The 15,735-nt window shown below is 41.2% G+C and overlaps 1 protein-coding gene across 3 annotated transcripts in view; it reads right to left on the reverse strand.

Annotated features, from left to right (window-relative positions):
• The window catches only part of MTMR8 (myotubularin related protein 8), a 317,771-nt gene that overhangs the window by 239,301 nt on the left and 62,735 nt on the right, over positions 1-15,735 (reverse strand). For all 3 annotated transcript variants that reach the window (XM_027533709.1, XM_027533707.1, XM_027533708.1), the window contains exons 4-6: positions 14,041-14,198; positions 12,601-12,729; positions 11,296-11,430 (exon numbers count right to left, since the gene is read on the reverse strand). In XM_027533709.1, the coding sequence (XP_027389510.1) occupies positions 11,296-11,430; positions 12,601-12,729; positions 14,041-14,198 (422 nt within the window). The remainder of the gene's footprint in view (positions 1-11,295; positions 11,431-12,600; positions 12,730-14,040; positions 14,199-15,735) is intronic.

Raw genomic sequence — 15,735 nt, forward strand, 5'->3', positions numbered from 1 at the left:
TCAAATTACTGCACAATTGCACTCATTTCACATGCCAGCAAGATCATGCTCAAAATCCTTCAAACTAGGCTATGGAAAATGTGAACTGAGAACTTTCAGATGTACAAGCTGAATTTAGAAAAGGCAGAGGAATGAGGGATCAAATAGCCAACACAGGCTGTATCATAGAAAAAACCAAGGCAATTCCAAAAAAATCACATCTACTTCTGCTTCATTGACTATGTTAAAGTATTTGTGTGGATCACAACAAACGGTGAAATATTCTTACAGAGATGCGAATACCAAACCACCTTACCTGCCTCCTGAGAAACCTGTATGCAGGTGAAGAAGCAACAGTTAGAACCAGACACGGAACAACGGACTGGCTCCAAATTGGGAAAGGAGTATGTCAAGGCTGCATATTGTCACCCTCTGCTTATTTAACTTATATGCAGAGTATATCATACAAAATGCCAAGCTGGATGAAGCACAAGTTGGAATCAAGATTGTGGGGGAAATATCAACAACCTCAGATATGCAGATGATACTACTTTAATGGCAGAAAGTGAAGGGAAACTAAAGAGCCTCTTGATGAAAGTGAAAGAGGAGAGTAAAAAAGCTGGCTTAAAACTCAGCATTCAGAAAATGAAGATCATGGCATCCAGTCCCATCACTTCATGGCAAATACATGGGGAAACAATGAAAACACTGACAAACTTATTTTCTTTGGCTCCAAAATCAATGTGGACAGTGACTGCAGCCATGAAATTAAGGGACACTTGCCCCTTGGAAGAATGGCTATGAAAAACCTAAACAGTGTATTAAAATAGAGATATCACTTTGCTGACAAAGTTCCATATATAGTCAAAGCTATGGTTTTTCCAATAGTCACGTATGGATATGATAGTTCAACCGTTAAGAAGGGTGACTGCCACAGAATTGGCATGTTCAAACTGTGGTGTTGGAGAAGACTGTTGAGAGTCCTTTGGACAGCAAGGAGATCAAACCAGTCAATCTAAAGGAAATCAACCCTGAATATTTAGTGGAAGGACTGATGCTGAAGCTGAAGTTCCAATATTTTGGCCACGTGATTCAAAGAGCTGACTTACTGGAAAAGACCCTTATGCTGGGAAAAATAAGGGCAAGAGAAGGGGGGACAGAGGATTAGATGGTTGGATGGCATCACTGACTCGACATGAGTTTGAGTAAATCAGGGAGATAGTGATCAACAGAGAACCCTGGTGTACTGCAGTTCATGGAGTCTCAAAGAGTCGGAAACGACTTAGCATATGAACAACAATAACAAATTTGTCCTTTACTTGCCTAGTGGGACACAATTCATCTACAATCCTTATTAGAGCCAGACAACATGCTGAAGGTCAAGGAATTAATGAAGGGAGTCCAGGTTTACCAGAGGATCCTCCTTTCTGCCACACTCACAGGCAGTGGTAAGACTAAGTTGTTCAAAGTACCTTCTCACAGTCTTGCTTGACAGTGAAGACTATAATAAAAAAGAGTTTCCAAATGGTTCTCCAAATGGAGAATATGTTGCCTCCACAATTTAGAGATGACACCCCTCAAAAGCAGGAAGTACTTTTGGAATGAAAATGATGCCCCTTTCCCTTGGCAACACAATTCTCCTAAAAGAAAAGGTGGGGGGGGGGGGGATGAGAGAGTGAATTCCTAGGTAGGTTGATAAAAAGTTTGTGGTCCCCGAAGAGGAGCAAGGGGTCTGGGGCTCTCAAAGAAGAGATAAGGATCTGGAATTCTCAAGGAGGAGGAAAGGATGAACTTTTTTTCTACATTCCTTTTTCTTAGTAAGGATTATATAACAACAATGTATCCTGCTTGAGGATATGTTTCTCCTTCTTGAGAAACTTCTGACTAGTCCTGTTATCTTAAAAAGTATATTATGGGAGTGGGTCTGGTAAAATCATTCTACTGTTAATTCTAATCCTGTCATCTTAAAATGCAAATTGTGGGAATGGGTCCAGTAAGATCTTTACAACCTTGTGACATTCTTTTGATTTATTTCAATAACCAATTAAAAGTGTATAGCTCCCTTGCTAAGACTAGCGAGGGGGGCCCTTTCTGATGACTATGTTAGAAGCTATCTCTGTCCCTTTTTATACATTATTAAAACTCTGTTACACAAAAGCTCTTGAGTGATCAAGCCTAGTCAATGGTCCCGAAGCTAAATCTTCTTCTTCAGAGATCACAAATCCAACATTTTTCACTGTAAGCTATCATCTTGGGGGCTCATCTTCGTCTGGGATCTTCAGGACAAGGTAAGAACACTCAGAGTTCTAACCCTCTGTTTTCTCAGTATACATGTTTTCTACTTTACTTCACTAACACTAGGGTGTGCCTGTGTGAATGAACGACATGCCCTGTGCAAAGCAAGTGACGAGCCCTGGTGCCTCATAATCACTGAAGGCAGCCCCAGAAAGGGGCACCTTGTCAAGGGTTTATACAGACCTGCCAATGCCAAGAGACTCCCAACATACCTGCGAGGGGAGCAGCTAGAAAGGGGCAAAGCGTGTGGGCCAAACTTTCCTTTCTCAGTCACCTTTTCCTGGTCTCTTCGACCATTTAGTAATTGCGTGGGGAATTAGAACTACTAACCTAATCTGATTCCTAGAATGTCGCTGTTCACTCTTGTCATCTCCTGTTTGATAACTTCCAATTTGCCTTGATTCATGGACCTAACATTCCAGGTTCCTATGCAATATTGCTCTTTACAGCATTGAACCTTGCTTCTATCACCAGTCATACCCACAACTGGGTGTTGTTTTTGCTTTGGCTGCATCACCTCATTCTTTCTCGAGTTATTTCTCCACTGATCTCCAGTAGCATACTGGGCACCTATAGATCTGGGGAGTTCATCTTTCAGTGTCCTATCTTTTTGCCTTTTCATACTGTTCATGGAGTTCTCAAGGCAAGAATACTGAAGTGGTTTACCATTCCCTTCTCCAGTGGACCAGATTCTGTCAGACACTCCACCATGACCCGTCCATCTTGGGTGGTGCCACATGGCCCCGAGGAAACATATGTGCTGACAAAGCAAAGACTTTATGGGAAAGAGCACCCGGGGTGAGAGCAGCAGGGTAAGGGAACCCATAAAAGCTCTGCCACAGGAATGCCTTAGAAGAAAGATTCCTAATAAGGCAGGAATCCCTTAGAAGAAATGGAGTAGCCATCATAGTCAACAAAAGAATCTGAATCGCAGTACTTGGATGCAATCTCAAAAATGACAGAATGATCTCTGTTCGTTTCCAAGGCAAACCATTCAATATCACAGTAATCCAAGTCTATGCCCTGACCAGTAATGCTGAAGAAACTGAAGTTGAACAGTTCTATGAGGACCTACAAGACCTTCTAGAAATAACACACAAAAAAGATGTCCTTTTCATTATAAGGGACTGGAATGCAAAAGTAGGAAGTCAAGAAACACCTAGAGTAACAGGCAAATTTGGCCTTGGAGTACAGAATGAAGTGCAGCAAAGGCTAATACAGTTCTGGCAAGACAAGGCACTGCTCATAGCAAACACCCTCTTCCAACAACATAAGAGAAGACTCTACACATGGACGTCACCAGATGGTCAACACCAAAGTCAGATTGATTATATTCTTTGCAGCCAAAGATGGAGAAGCTCCATACAGTCAGCAAAAACAAGACCAGGAGCTGATTGTGGCCCAGATCATGAACTCCTTATTGCCAAATTCAGACTGAAATTGAAGAAAGTAGGGAAAACCACTAGACCATTCAGGTATGACCTAAATCAAATTCCTTATGATTATACAGTGGAAGTGAGAAATAGATTTAAGGGATTATATCTGATAGAGTGCATGATGAACCATGGACAGAGGTTCAGGACATTGTACAGGAGACAGGGATCAAGACCATTTCCCCAAAAAAAGAAATGCCAGAAAGTGAAATGCCTGTCTGAGGAGGCCTTACAAATAGCTGTGAAAAGAAGGGAAGTGAAAAGCAAAGGAGAAAAGGAAAGATATACCGATTTGAATGCCGAGTTCCAAAGAATAGCAAGGAGAGATAAGAAAGCCTTACTCAGCGATCAATGCAAAGAAATAGAGGAAAACAATAGAACAGAAAAGACGAGAGACCTCTTCAAGAAAATTAGAGACACCAAGGGAACATTTCATGCAAAGATGGGCTGAATAACGGACAGAAATAGCATGTACCTAACAGATGCAGAAGATATTAAGAAGATTTGGCAAGAATACACAGAAGAACTGTACAAAAAAGATCTTCACGACCCAGATAATCACGATGGTGTGATCACTGACCTAGAGCCAGACATCCTGGAATGTGAAGTCAAGTGGGCCTTAGAAAGCATCACTATGAACAAAGCTAGTGGAGGTGATGGGATTCCAGTTGAGCTATTTCAAATCCTGAAAGATGATGTTGTGAAAGTGCTGCACTCAATATGCCAGCAAATTTGGAAAACTCAGCAGTGGCCACAGGACTGGAAAAAGGTCAGTTTTCATTCCAATCCCAAAGAAAGGCAATGCCAAAGAATGCTCAAACTACCACACAATTGCACTCATCTCACATGCTAGTAAAGTAATGCTCAAAATTCTCCAAGCCAGGCTTCAGCAATACGTGAATCGTGAACTTCCAGATGTTCAAGATGGTTTTAGGAAACGCAGAGGAACCAGAGATCAAATTGCCAACATCTGATGGATCATCGCAAAAGCAAGAGATCCAGAAAAACATCTATTTCTGCTTTATTGACTATGCCAAAGCCTTTGACTGTGTGGATGACAATAAACTGTGGGAAATTCTGAAAGAGATGGGAATACCAGACCAGCTGACCTGACTCTTGAGAAACATGTACGCAGGTCAGGAAGCAACAGTTAAAACTGGACATGAAACAGTAGACTGGTTCCAAATAGGAAAAGGAGTATGTCAAGGCTCTATATTGTCACCCTGCTTATTTAACTTATATGCAGAGTACATCATAAGAAATGCTGGGCTGGATGAAGCACAAGCTGAAATCAAGATTGCTGAGAGAAATATCAATAACCTCAGATATGCGGATGACACCACCCATATGGCGGAAAGTAAAGAAGAACTAAAGAGCCTCTTGACGAAAGTGAAAGTGGAGAGTGAAAAAGTTGGCTTAAAGCTCAACATTCAGAAAACTAAGATCATGGCTTCTGGTCCCATCACTTCATGGCAAATAGATGGGGAAACAGTGGAAACAGTGTCAGACTTTATTTTTCTGGGCTCAAAAATCACTGCAGATGGTGATTGCAGCCATGAAATTAAAAGACGCTTACTCCTTGGAAGGAAAGTTATGACCAACCTAGACAGCATATTAAAAAGCAGTGACATTACTTTTCAACAAAGGTCTGTCTAGTCAAGACTATGGTTTTTCCAGTGGTCATGTATGGATGTGACAGTTGGACTATAAAGAAAGCTGAGCTCCGAAGAATTGATGCTTTTGAACTGTGGTATTGGAGAAGCCTCTTGAGAGTCCCTTGGACTGCAAGGAGATCCAACCTGTCCATCCTAAAGGAGATCAATAGTGGGTGTTCATTGAAAGGACTGATGCTGAAGCTGAAACTCCAATACTTTGGCTGCCTGATATGAAGAGATAACTCATGTTAAAAGATCCTGATTCTGGGAAAGATTGCCGGCAGGAGGAGATGGGGATGACAGAAATGGTTGGATGGCATCACCAACTCAATGGACATGGGTTTGGGTGGACTCCGGAAGTTGGTGATGGACAGGGAGGCCTGTCATGCTGAGATTCATGGGGTCGCAAAGATTCAGACACGACTGAGTGACTGAACTGAACTGAACCTAACCTAATCTGATGAATTATAGACTTCCAAGGGACTTTGTGATCCATGCTGTTACTGTGTACTTTTACTTAGACTGCCTGTATGGAAGCACCTAGCCTTGCTAAGAGCCAAAAGTTACTGTATGGAAGAGCCTAGCCTTGTTAGGAGCCGAAAGTTACCAAAGCACGTTTGGCAGCAAGGCAGGACTCTAGCTCCAGGAATGTCTCTCAGGCTAGAGGGCACTCTCTTGGCTGCCTGCCTCAGGGGCCAATGACCTGAAAGTGAGTCTTTGTCATGGCTGTGTCTCGGATCTATATGGATAGAAGCATTGCTGGTGACCATGAGGTTTTTGAGGACACAGATCGGGAAGTGCAGGATCTGGTCTGATTGGAATTGCAATGGGCTTCTTCCTTCAGTAGTGCTAGCTTTTAGCAGATAAGAGAAAGTGCTCCACTGGCTTCTGTCTCAACTCCTTAGATATTTCTTTTGAGGAGTCTGTGGAAATGAACTGGAAGGATTGGCCCTAGTAACTCAAGGACAAAAATCACTTTTTCCTCACTGGCCACCCTCCACTACCTCTTTTGCCATCATATATACTGATATAGCAATAACTCACCACTTCTACTGTGGTCAGGATTGTACTCAGAAATGTGCACAGGCACATGGAAGACAGATGCTTCCCCTAGCAGCTGTAGCTTGGGAAACATTCCGGGAAAGCTATACTGCTTCACCCCAGGTGGTATCAGTGGAAAAGGGTAAATCAAACAAGGGTCTTGGCGGTATGGAACTAGAAATCAATTTGGGATGCCATCAGGTCTACTCCTGGTGCATTTCCACCCTACCTCGGTGGCAGAACCAGGAGGGATGAGTATGATGCCTGTGTTGGTAAGGGGCAGACTAAGTCCAACCAGGGAAGGAAAGCTTCAGTGGAAAGTCTGTCCACATCCCCATCTAGAGCAGGGAGGGACACCTCCAGAGGAAAGAAGCCAAGGCTGTGGATACCACTTTTTTCTCTCTTACAGATGGGAGCTAGCAGTTCCAGAAACACTCCTTTAAAACATATTTTAAAGAACTGGGACAAGTTTTATCCCCAGAATTTAAAAAAGACACTCCTGATATTCTTCTGTGATACTGAACGGCCATGGTATCCTTTGGAAGACAGGAATGCTGGCCTTTTGAAGGGTCTCATAATTATAATACTGTTTTACAATTAGTTGGTTCTGTAGAGAACAAGAGAAATGGGTATAAATGTCTTGAAGGCAAGGGAAAGAGGGAACACGAAATAGCTCTCCTTCCTATTGGAAGCCAAGCAGTTCTCATAACAGAACCACTTTGTCAGATGCATTCTTGAAGGACTAAAATGAGCGTTCACTAAGACTTTAAACTATGCTGACCTTAAACTATGCTAAGTTGGCTGACATAGAACAGGGGGAGAAGGAAACTCCTGGTAAATTCTTAGACTACAAGAGGCTCTCTGTAAGTTTACTGATGTTGATCCCAAAAGGGCAGAGAAGGAATGATCTTAAAAGATAGATTTCTCACTCAGTCAGCTCCAGATATCCACCATAAGTTATGAAAACAGGCATTTGGACCAAATAAGTCTTAAGAAAAACAGTTACAGCTGGCTCAGACAGTATATTACAGTAGAGAATATGAGGAGGAGAAACAACAACAGACAAGAACCAAAGGAAAGGCCCAGGCTCTAGTGATGGCTATGAAAACTTCTATGAATCAGCCTGAAGAGAAAAACGCCCAGAGGAAACCAGGTGAAAAGGGATGGGCTTGTTATTACTGTGGAAAGGAGGGGCATCTCATATGAAGTTGCCCTCAGGCATCTAAGCTGCCCCTGTTCCATGTTCAGTCTGCAAAGGACCATAGTGGATAAGAGACTGCCCTCGAGGTGCAGGCCCCAGGGGTCAGACTCTCAAGACAATCAGGACTGAAGGTGCCTTGGGGTCCCCACACAAGCTCCCATCCTAATAACACCTGAGGAACCCCAGATATTAATAACTATGGCGGGCCGATCAGTCGATTTTCTTTTGGACCCTGAGGCAACTTTCTCAGTGCTCACTGAAGCCCCTGGTCCACTTTCCTCCCAATCCACTACTGTAATGTGACTGTCAAGATGAGCCAAATGCTATTATTTCAGTCATACTTTAAGCTGCAACTGGGACTCTGCTGTTTTCTCAGGAGTTTCTGATCCTGCCAAAGTCTCCCTCACCCCTTTTGGGGAGGGAAGGCAATGGCACCCCACTCCAGTACTCTTGGCTGGAAAATCCCATGGACAGAGGAGCCTGGTAGCCTGCAGTCCATGGTGTCGCTAAGAGTCGGACATGACTGGGCGACTTCACTTTCACTGATCACTTTCATGCATTGGAGAAGGAAATGGCAACCTACTCCAGTGTTCTTGCCTGGAGAATCCCAGGGACGGGGGAGCCTGGTGGGCTGCTGTCTATGGGGTCGCACAGAGTCAGACATGACTGAAGCGACTTAGCAGCAGTAGCATACTGAACAAGGTCCAGGCCTCTGTTTTCATGAATATGGAACCTGCTCTTTTAACTGAATAAAATGTAAATCATAGAGTGTGGGCTGATAGAAAAACTGTGGGTTGAGCACAAAATGTTGTTCCTTTCCTTACCAAGCTCAAAGACCCTCACTTATTTCCACATCAAAAACAGTATCCATTAAAGCCTGAGGTTAAGGAAGAGTTAAAACCCATCATTGAAAATTTAAAGGAACAGGAGCTATTAATTCCTTGTAATAGTCTATGCAACACTCCTATTTTGGGTGTGAAAAAGTCAAATGATAAATGGAGACTAGTTCAAGATTTATGAATAATAAATGCCTAATCCTTATACTTTATTGTCTGAAATTCCTGAATGAGCCAAATATTTTTTCAGTCATTGATTTGAAGAATGCTTTCTAGAGTTAAACCTATACTATACCATCCTCTACCTATGACTTTTAAGACAACTGAGAGGATAATCCTCTTGGGCACTACAGGCTACTGGCACATTTGGATTCTGGGTTATGGGGAAATTGCCCAGCCTTTAATGAGGGCTTGAACTATCCCCCAAAGAAGGGACTGTCTCTATGACAGTTTTTGCACACAGATATTGTCTTAGATCCTAAAGCCTTAGAATTAACTATGTGACTCAGCTTTCAGCTTTTCAAGAGACATTACAAGAACCCCAGGAGGTGACCCCTGACCCAGCTGACACAATCGTTCTAACTGCCGTTTCTGTGGAGCACTCCCTTCCTCATCAATTGAAGGTTTAACATGGTTAGTTTCTCTCATTCATGGAAAGGACTTTCTTCAAGTCTGCAAATACCTTCACCAACAACAATCATATCTGATGCCTCTTCTTGATCTCATTACATCTAACAAGCCTAAGAGGGACTGATAACATATTGTACCTTAATTATGGACATAATGTAACTTTTAATATTGATTATGTTTATGATTATGATTATTAAACTTGGTTTAATGACTATTTTGCCTTAGATCTGTAACTGTATAATGGGATTTGTTTCTAACTGTCTGAAAACTTTTAAGTTACAAATAGTTGTCCAGGCTCCTACAAGTGCCACAGCCTCCTCCAACTATTACTTGGGGCCCCTGGATCAGAGACACTCAATATGAGGGTTAGGAGAATATGTTGCCTCCACAATTTAGGGATGACACTCCTCAAAAGCAGGAAGTAGTTATGGAATGAAAATGATGCCCCTTTCCCTTGGCAACACAATTCTCCTAAAAGAAAAGGGGGGAATGAGAGAGTCAATTTTTAGGTAGGTTGATAAGAAGTCCATGGTCCCCAAAGAGGAACAAAGGGTCTGGGGCTCTCAAAGAGGAGATAGGGGTCTGGAAGAAGGAAAGGACAAACATTTTTTCTACATTCCTTAGTCTTAGTGTGGGAGACCAGGATTCGATCCCTAGGTCAGAAAGATCCCCTGGAGAAGGAAATGGCAACCCACTCCAGTACTCTTGCCTGAAAAACTCCATGGACTGTCTGCTGAGGAGCCTGGTAGCCGACAGTCCATAGAGTTGCAAAGAGTCATGACTGAGCGACTTTCACTAGTCTTGAGTGAGTGAGTGAGTTAAGTCGCTCAGTCATGTCCGATTCTTTGTGATCCCATGGACTGTAGCCTACCAGGCTCCTCCCTCTGTGGGATTCTCCTGGCAAGAGTACTGGAATGGGTTGCCATTGACTTCTCCAGGGGATCTTCCCGACCCAGGGATCAAACCCGGGTCTCCCGCATTCCAGGCAGATGCTTTAACCTCTGAGCCATCAGGGAAGCCCTCACTAGTCTTAGTAAGGATTATATAACAACAATGTATCCTGCTTGAGGACAAGTTTCTCCTTCTTGAGAACCTTTTAACTAATCTTGTTATCTTAAAATGTATATTATGGGAGTGGGTCTGGTAAAATCTTTCTATTGTTAATTCTAATCCTGTCATCTTAAAATGTAAATTGTGGGAGTGGGTCTAGTAAGATCTTTACAACCTTGAGACATTCTTTTGGTTTACTGTAATAACCAATTAAAAAGTATATAGCTCCCTTGCTAAGACTAGTTAGAGGAGCACTCTCCATCCCCCTTCTGATGTCTATGTCAGAAGCTTTCTCTGTCCCTTTTTATATTTTAATAAAATTCTGCTACACAAAAGCTCTTGAATGATCAAGCCTGGTCACTGGTCGGAAAGCTAAATCTTCTTTGGAGATCACGAATCTGACATCATTCACCATAAGCTGTCGACTTCATGGCAAATAGATGGTAAAAAAATGGAGACAGTGGCAGATTTTATATTATTGGACTTCAACATCATTGCGGACGGTGACTACAGCCATGAAATTAAAAGACACTTGCTTCTTGGAAGAAAAGCTATGACAAACCTAGATGGCATGTTAAAAAGCAGAGACATCACTTTGTTGACAAAAGTCCATATAGTCAATGCTATGGTTTTTCCAGTAGTCATGTACAGATATAAGACCTGGACCATAAGGAAGGCTGAGTACCAAAGAAGTGATGCTTTCGAACTGTGCTTCTGGAGAACACTCTTGAGAGTCCCTTGGACAGCAAGGAGATCAAACCAGTCAATCCTAAAGGAAATCAACTCTGAATATTCATTGGAAGGATTGATGCTGAAGCTCCAATACTTTGGCCACCTGATGCAAAGAGCTGACTTATTGGAAAAGACCCTCATGATGGGAAAGATTGAGGGCAGGAGGAGAAGGGAGCGACAGAGGGTAAGATAGTTGGATGGCATCATCGACTCAATGGACATGAGCTTGAGCAACCTCCAGGAGATAGTGAAGGACAGGTTAGCTTGGCGTGTTGCAGTCCATAGGGTCACAAAGAGTCAGAAATGACTTAGGGACTGAACAACAACAAGCCCATATGCACAAATCCAACTTTCGCATTAACATTGCAAAGCTCATTACATGGGAGGGGCATTGCAGCATGAGTAAAATAGAAGTATTAGAGAGGGTTTTGATACATAGATACCTTTGGTCTTGTGTCTACAACATACAAGAACTGGCTCCCTGGATTTGTCTGGCGAATAGCCTCTAGCAGGAGTTCATCATCTATGCAACGAGTATAAAATCCAGATAGAGGCTGGCTACAGCGGCAAATGGCAGCCTGTAAAGAAAAATGTTTGTCAGTTGAGTGATCATATTTACAGGTGGTAAAAAAATCCTCCTTGTTCCCATGTTCAGTGAGTAGAAGAGGATGAGCCAACTCAAGATAGTGAAATAAAAAAAATACGTAGCCCTGAAATCCAGCATTTCAGTAACACTGAGCTCAGCTTCCTTCCTCCCTCCCCACTCCAGCATGTGGGCTGTGTTACTACAAACTGTTGCTCAGATAGTCTTTTTTTTCTTCTACATGGCTAAGATTCCCAACCCAGTCTTGACAAACCCAGACTACAAGAAAATCACATCGTGAGGTTTTTAATAAAATTTTATCTATTTTTAGTATGTATTAGGCTAGTATTTTTTCTGAAATTTTCTTGCTTTTTATAGTCCCAGTGATATCACCCATATACCAGAGGCTCACTTAAGAATTCAAGATAGAACAAAGATCTAGAGTTTCTTAAGAGAACAGAATTCACTCATTTTAGGAGTTAATGCCAAATCATAGTACTGGTTTGTTTAAAGCCATTTCAATATGAAAATAGCACAGCTATGTAGCAGGTACATCTAATAATGATGAGTTAATGAACTGCCTTACATTTTGGTAGTGTTGTTATATAGTCTGCTTACTTCAACAGTTTGACACAGACAACCACTTACATTACTATACTCTTTAGCACTTGAACACCTGAGAACTTGACTATTTGTCTAATTCCAGATCTCAGAGAGACCACAAGAGGCAAGAAGTCTCTTCTTATGGAAGGGGACTCAGAGGAGTCAAGTGCTTTCCCATAAGACCCTAAATTATATGAAAAACAGTGAGAAAGAATAAGGAAATCTGTGTTATAGTGAGAGGCAACAGTCTACAAATATCCTTTCATATGACTGTTCCCATTCATTTAACAGTTACTTGCCATCAAGCAGGAGCTGGCAGAGCAGGAAAGAAATAAATGAACACACTACAAATGCCACTTAACATCTGCATAGCACTTTAAAATTTACAAACTACACATATATTTTTTCCTGATATGACCCACTTAAAACCCCTCAAAAGTACTAAAGTTCAGAGAAGTAACATGCTTGACGTCACAAAGCTAGTAAGTGACAGTAGTGTGACTTAAACCCAGGTCTTCTAGAGCCAAGTTTAGTTCTCATCAGAGAAGTTTTGTCAACTCACATTGTTCTCTTTGTAGAGGTAGGACAGCACAGGCACACGTTCTTTACTTCTGAACTTTGAACTTCCAACCACCGTTCCCAATGTAACAGATTTAGGAATCACTATTTCAAGAGGGTAGGTACTGCATATCTAAAAGAAAACAAACTCAATTTTTTAAACTTAATCTTCTTACATTTTTTTTACCTGCTAGCAGCAACAGGTTGGAATAGCACTCAAGCATTAGCTATCCATTATCTATAAGCTAGAATCATCGATTCCTCAAAAATAAGAACAAAAATATCCTTGACGTAAAAAGCTCTTCCAAGTATGCTATTATTTTCTAGAAATGAAAATATTGAGATATATAAGAACAAAATGTACCTTAAGAATAACTAACATTATAGGTGGAAACATTTTGCACATGTCACATTGCTAGAGGAGTTGAAGCATGTCCTATGTGACTCCACTGGGAAAGGGCAAAAGCTTCAACTTTTGTTTGGTTTTCCCCAGACTTTACTCTTTTTCCCTTTGTTGATTTTGCCTTCTATATTTTCACTGTAATAAATCACAGTCACAAGTGACTATATGCCAGGTCCTCCTAGTGAATCAATACACTTGAGAGATTCTATACTTGGCCCAGAAATCTTTCTGGAGATCTAGGCTAAAATGCTTGATATCAAATACCTGATTTTTTAAATCACCTTAAACTCACGTCTAAAACTAAAGATACTGTCTGACCCTCTTCTTGTGATCCTTATCTTGCTAACATATCCATACCCACTTGGGTCACCTAAGCCAGAAACCAGGAAACCTGGGATGCCTACTAAACTTCTCCCTCTTTCTCCCAGCCATATTAATGTGTCACCAAATTCTTTAACTTCTACTACCTAAAAATCTGTTAAAACTATCTCCTCCTCACCATCCATAGCCCTTGCCTTAGTTCAGGTTCTCATCACTTCTCATATCACTCTCCTGCATTCTTAACTCCAGCAAACCAATTCTTCATACTAATATCAAAGTTATCTTTCTAAAATACAAATATACTTACAGACATTTCCAAATCAAAATACTCTTGTGGTTATGGTCCTCAGAATAACGTTCAAATTCTTCAATTTATCCATGATCTGAGTTTATTTACTGACTTCCTTCCTTCTCTCCCTGTATAAGTTAGGATAGAATCCCTTCTCCAGGCTATTCACCAGCATTTGAGGCTCTTACTGGCATTCCACTTTGAATTCCATATTCTTCATCTATGCTCTCATAGCACCCTATTCTTTAGACTATGAGAACTCTGACTTGGTGTTTTAAATGCATTAGTTACTTAATAAAAATCTTGTTGAATGGCTGAATGTTGAATGAAAAGGAGAGATAATGAGTGGTTTCTTCCCTTTTCAAAACTTTGTTTGCTGAAATACTTCTGTTTCAATTAAGTGAACCAAAATAAAACAATAACAAAATTACCTCATAGTTTCTGTTGGCATCTGTTATAGTCCAGTACCTGTTAGGAATTCCCATACGTCCAAAGTCTGATGTTTGGTCAATCAGCTTCCATCCACTTTCCCTCATGTCTTTTGAGAACTTGGGATTATATGAAAAAGCATACAGATCTTCAGGTAATTCTATAGAAGAAATATAGGCATGAAAATAAAGTAATAATGAATGAAACTTAACATCAAATAATGCAATAAAGGCTAGATTTTCTTCTCTCTAAGGGAGTATTTGTCATCAGCCCCTGAAAAGGACAATAATTTGTGTACAAGGCTGCCTTTATTTGTGTACAAGGAATAAGAATTGAAATAATGCTTCAGAGTCTTCTTTTAAAAATATTTATATGATCCCAATGCTGGATAATGGACTGAATTCAATTTTCCAGTTTTAACACACTGAGAAAGTGGTCCTTACCAAAATTTTTAACTGATCTTCAATGTCTTAACTGCAGTATTTGTTGTAACATATAGCAAAACATTAGCAGTGTTCTTGCATTTTGTTTAGTCAAAACAAGTACCTGCTTCTGGCTGATAAACAGCCATCTGTTCTTCTGTCAACCCTACTTCCTCTTTAACAAAATTCAACATATAGTTAATAACTCATTTGATCAACTTATGTGGCAATAAATTGTGGCAACAAATTGATTATGTGGCAATAAAAGAGAAACCAAAGTAAGATGGTAGGCAGTGAGAGACGGCATCAGAGGGAAGACAAACTGAAACCACAATCACAGACAACTAGCCAATCTGATCACATGGACCACAGCCTTTTCTAACTCAATGAAACTAAGCCATGCCCGTGGGGCCACCCCACACTGATGGGTCATGGTGGAGAGGTCTGACAGAATGTGCTCCACTGGAGAAAGGAATGGCAAACCACATTAGTATTCTTGCCTTGAGAACCCCATGAACAGTATGAAAAGGCAAAAAGATAGGACACTGAAAAGATGAACTCCTCAGGTCAGTAGGTACCCAATATGCTACTAGAAATCAGTGGAAAAATAACTCCAGAAAGAATGAAGGTATGGAGCCAGAGCAAAAACAACACCCAGCTGTGGATGTGACTGGTGATAGAAGCAAGGTCCGATGTTGTAAAGAACAATATCGCATAGGAACCTGGAATGTTAGGTCGATGAACCAAGGCAAATTGGAAGTGGTCAAAAAGGAGATGGAAAGAGTGAACGCTGATTCTAGGAATCAGCAAAGTAAACGACAGAATGAACTCCGTTCATTTGCAAGCAAGCCATTCAATATCACAGTAATGTAAGTCTATTCCCCACCCATTAACACTAAACAAGCTGAAGTTGAACGGTTCTTTGAAGACCTACAAGACTTTTTAGAACTGACACCCCAAAAAAGCTCTCCTTTTCATTATAAGGGACTGGAATGCAAAAGTAGTAAGTCAAGAAGCAACTGAGGTAACAGGCAAATTTGGCCTTGGAGTACAGAATGAAGCAGGGCAAAGGCTCATAGAGTTTTGCCAAGAGAACACACTGGTCATAGCAAACACCCTCTTCTAACAACACAAGAAAAGACTCTACACATGGACATCACCAGATGGTCAACATCAAAATCAGATTGATTATATTCTTTGCAGCCAAAGATGGAGAAGCTCTATACAGTCAGCAAAAACAAGACCAGGAGCTAACTGTGACTCAGATCATGAACT

This window comes from Bos indicus x Bos taurus, chromosome X (genome assembly GCF_003369695.1).
Source record: "Bos indicus x Bos taurus breed Angus x Brahman F1 hybrid chromosome X, Bos_hybrid_MaternalHap_v2.0, whole genome shotgun sequence".
In the NCBI taxonomy this organism is placed as follows: Eukaryota; Metazoa; Chordata; class Mammalia; order Artiodactyla; family Bovidae; genus Bos; species Bos indicus x Bos taurus.